Source organism: Bidens hawaiensis, unplaced genomic scaffold (genome assembly GCF_021521415.1).
Source record: "Bidens hawaiensis isolate Kalapana, Puna unplaced genomic scaffold, B.hawaiensis_p1.1 tig00020148_1, whole genome shotgun sequence".
Lineage (NCBI taxonomy): Eukaryota > Viridiplantae > Streptophyta > Magnoliopsida > Asterales > Asteraceae > Bidens > Bidens hawaiensis.
In genome coordinates this window covers 266,069-270,715 of record NW_027493070.1, presented here as the reverse complement: position 1 = coordinate 270,715, position 4,647 = coordinate 266,069, and the positions used below count along the sequence as shown (strand labels likewise).

At 32.6% G+C, this 4,647-nt stretch overlaps 1 protein-coding gene across 1 annotated transcript; it reads right to left on the bottom strand.

The window, feature by feature from the left end:
* Window positions 1–348: 348 nt before the first annotated feature.
* Window positions 349–4,077, bottom strand: LOC143560015 (NAC domain-containing protein 91-like). Its single transcript, XM_077048423.1, has 6 exons — window positions 3,853–4,077; window positions 2,811–3,094; window positions 1,911–2,159; window positions 1,446–1,820; window positions 982–1,263; window positions 349–584 (listed from the first exon to the last, which is right to left on the bottom strand). Exons 1-6 carry the CDS (start codon window positions 4,016–4,018, stop codon window positions 393–395), a joined length of 1,548 nt encoding a protein of 515 aa, XP_076904538.1. The 5' UTR covers window positions 4,019–4,077; the 3' UTR covers window positions 349–392.
* Window positions 4,078–4,647: the final 570 nt, after the last annotated feature.

The following is a 4,647-nucleotide window of genomic DNA, read 5'->3' as shown; positions in this document are numbered from 1 at the left end:
TATAAACATAACAAAGCCTTCTAATTCACAATAACCAGTCACATATCATTATATCTTTTATCATTCAAACAACGAGCAATGTTTAGTTTTCGTAAGCAGATTCGCGAGTCTAAACGACCTCATTAGTAAAAGGTTTAAAATTTTTAAATAGATTCACGAGTGTAAACGGCCTCATAACCATATAAATATAGTTACAACTTTATTATAATTGAGAAAAAAAAAGCCGAGCTTAATATACATAAACTATGAAAAAACTAGACTAAAAAAGCTCGGGCTCAACTCATTTACAAACCACCAACATATAATAAAGTCAGAAAAAGGCAAACACGTCCTATAAACATAACAAAGCCTACTAATCAGTCACATATAATCCTACAAAACTCCATAATATGTTAAAAACACTTCCACAAACTAACAATCCCTACACCTGCTACACACAAGCCCAGAAGCACAAGCACCTTATGCATATGCACACGGATTCCGAGAACAAAGTCCGCTTTCGGCTTCACATGGGAAACCAAATCTTGATCACATCCTTCATGAATTGTGGAAACAGCATCGCTAGCAGTTGGGTTTTCTTTCTCCTGCAAATTCCAGTTTCAAAATCAAAACTTTTTCATGGGAGTGTTAAAATCTTGAAAATATAATAAAATCTAAAAAATTTATAAAATCTTGAAAATTTGATTAAAAAAAAAGATAAATCCTTGGTTCTTTCTCCTGCAAATCCCAGTTTCAAAATCAAAATTTTTTCATGAGTGTTAAAATCTTGAAAAGTTAATAAAATTTAAAAAAATTTATAAAATCTTGAAAATTTGACAAAAAAAATCCTTGGTTTTCTTTCTCCTGCAAATCCCAGTTTCAAAATCGAACCTTTTTCATGGGAGTGTTAAAATCTTGAAAATTTAATAAAATCTGATAAAATCTTGAAATTTTGATAAATCCTTAAAAAACTTGCTAACATCTTGAAAACTTGAAAACTACCTTAATTGGATTCAGTTCATGTTCGTTTTCGTTATCAGCACGGGTGGTGACTGGGCCAGCTTGTAGGTTCTTCTGCAAACGGATTCTCCTCGGTGCAGTTCCTTGACTGTTAAAGTTTGCACCATTATTAACACTCTGTGTCGAGCGGCTTCTTATTTTGATTCCTGTATCGTAATTATGTTCACTGTTGGTGCTGCTGCAAGAATCGGCTTTGACCACAATATTTTGACCAACGTCGGTTTCAAAAACTTCAGGCTGGAAAGAGATACCTCTACTTATCGGCTACAAAAAACATGTAACCAAGGTTTATTTAGTAACTAAACAATATCTTACGAGTGTGTTGTAACTAAATATGTAACAAATTTTCATATTTTTGTCATAACAATTAGTATCTCGCTAAAAAAACTTTACTTGCATAAATTTTTGTTTGCATGCAATGAATAATAATAATAATAATAATTTACCTGCATTGACATGATTCCTCGTATTTGCATGACTTCACCGTCTGATTCGCCACTATATTCATTTTCTTTAACATGAACTTCAGGAACTGAAGCTTGAGCAACCGACCCACCATTATAACCAGACTCGTTCAAAGAAAGCTGATCTGATTCAACTAACATACTGCTCCAGAAATCAATATCATCCTTCTCCGATTGATTGTGCATTCCGTTTATTTCATTTCCAGAGTTCATAACTCCATGGTTATTAAAATATGCAGGACCAAGTTCTGCAAATTGCATCTGCGAATGCATAGGGGGGAACATTTTTGAATCGAAATGTTCCGGCGATTCGTCACAAAAAGTTTTTAGAGCTTCTTCTAGATCAAAGTCTTCCGGCTAAATATATATTCGAAATCAAAGTCAAAATCAAGAAATCAAGAAAATATAATCAAGATAAGTAAATAACTAAAGTACTCATGAACATACCATTTGATATTTTGGGAGATTATAAAGAAACTGATCGTTTTTCTCAAAATCTTCCATTTTCAAAGCTGGAACGCTTGAAGGTTGCTGGTTCGGTTGACCGGTCAAAACCGGAGTTACGAGCTCTGATGGAACATCTTCAGTAGAAGATTTCACAGCAGAAAGAGGTGATGCATCACTATGATCAACATCAACAATGTCACCATTTTCACCATCACTCTTCTTGAACAAGCGACAAAGCACGTATGGGCTCTGCAAATTTACAACAAATTTCAATACTTTATGCATAAAAGCTTCAAACTTCATATAAAAATCACAACTAACAAGAATATGTTTTAACAATCAAAAGCATCAAACTTTAAAAAAAATATCCTAATTAACAACATGTTTAATAACCTAAGACTCAAACTCTATACATAAAAACCAAAATTAACAAGAACACGCTTGATAACCAAAGCTTCAAATTTAAAAGAAAAAAAATCCCAATTAACAAAACATGTTTAATATCCAAAGCTTCAAACTTTTATATATAAAAAAACCACTTAACAAGAACATTTTAATAACCAAAGCTTCAAACTTTATATAAATATAAAAAACCCAATTCACAAGAGCATGAATAATAACTAAAGCTTCAAACTTCATATATAAAAAAACCACTTAACAAGAACATTTTAATAACCAAAGCTTCAAACTTTATATAAATATAAAAAACCCAATTCACAAGAGCATGAATAATAACTAAAGCTTCAAACTTCATATATAAAAAAACCACTTAACAAGAACATTTTAATAACCAAAACTTCAAACTTTATATAAATATAAAAAGCCCAATTCACAAGAACATGATTAATAACTATAGCTTCAAACTTTATATAAAAATCAAAATACCAACATATCACACACCTGTCCAGGTTGAGTACCATCGAGTTCTTTTTCAGTAGCACAATACTCATGAATAACCCAATGAGTTCTTTCGCCTTTAGGTGCTCGTCCGGTGTAAAACACGAGCGTCTTCTTCTTCCCGATCACATTACCCCCCCTGTTCGTCTTGATCGTTCGATCTTTTCCAGTAGCCTTCCAGTACCCAGACTCTGTAGCGCGATTAGATCGCTGTCCGTTCTGGTACTTTCGATCCTTTGGGCAAAAGAAGAACCACTCGTTGTCTATCGACTCAATCACTGACAAATCTGCAACAGCATCATAAAAACCAGAATTAGTCAGCAACTTATCCGCAACTAGTCGCTAATCGGTGGGTTACTGATTTAATCTTCACTAATCGGTAACATTAACGGTCAAAAATCATACTTTTTTTAACATTATTATTATTATTACTATTACTTTTTCAAAGGCAATCGGATCATGGTTTATATAAACAAAATCATAAAAAAACTCATTCTTCTTAAGAGAACTAGAGAACTTCATATTACATATATGAAGTAATATATTCTGTATATATGCAGCATATACCACATATATGTACTCCGTATTATATAGTACTTACAATCTTACATATATGAAGTAATATATTCTGTATATATGCAGTATATACCACACACACACACACACACACACACACATATATATATATATGTTTTATATAGTACTGCATATATACTCTGGAGTTTTCTAGTTCTCTCATGATCCCTTGCATATATCCATATATACACATATATAAATTACATAAAAATTCCAATCCTATTTATCCGATTAATCACTAGTTGGTACCCCACCGTACTACCGTCTAGCGAGAGTTCTGCAACACAGATCTGCAGTCAATTTAATTTAATACCTTAATAATAATCAATTCCAAAACTATCCCTAAATTAGCAAGATTCCAAATCTTGAAACACCCACAAAAAGATAATAATAATAATAATAATAATAATAATAATAATAATAACAATAACAATAATAATAATAATAATTAAATAATAAAAACACAAACCGGGTAAATCCCAAGGCTCTTTCTTGCAAACATCAACTTCACGAATACAACTAACTTCCTTATCAGATCCATTGATCTTCAACCTCAAGTAATGATTCACAAGCTCCTCATCAGTGGGTCTGAACCGGTAACCCACCGGCAGCGATTTGACCGGCAAAACATTCATTTTTAACCAAAAGATTCAAAATTTATGATCAAGAAAGTGATTATGAGAGAAATTGAAACATGGTTTTCAATATCTTGGCAAAATATTGATGGGTTTGTAAAAAAAATTGAATTTTTACCAATTTTTAACCAAAAGATTCAAAATTTGTGATCAAGAAAGTGATTATTGGAGAAACTAAAACATGGGTATTGGAAATCTTGGCAAAATATTAATGGGTTTGTGAAAAAGATTGGATTTTGGATGTTATATGAGGGTGAAAACGTCAGCTGAAGATTGATAAAGAGGAAAGTGGGTAGTGGGTTTCGTAGAGAGAGAAAGACTGTTATAATTCTGTGTATATACCGCATGAATTAAATGGACAGGTTTAAGGGTTTAATTACGGTTTTGCCATTTGTGTTTTGGAGCTGTGGGAGATGGTGGTTAGGGGTAAAATGGGGAGAGGGTTTGTTGAGGCTTAATGGGGAAGATATAGAGGAAAAGTCATGGGGCCAATGAGATGCTGACACGTCAACACGGGTATGGATGATCACACAGTTTTCAGAAAATGATTTTTTAGTGAATATGAAAATGTTTATTGAACAATTGAAGGGAGTAATCTATGTGTTTCACTGTTTTATGGGTTAAAGGAG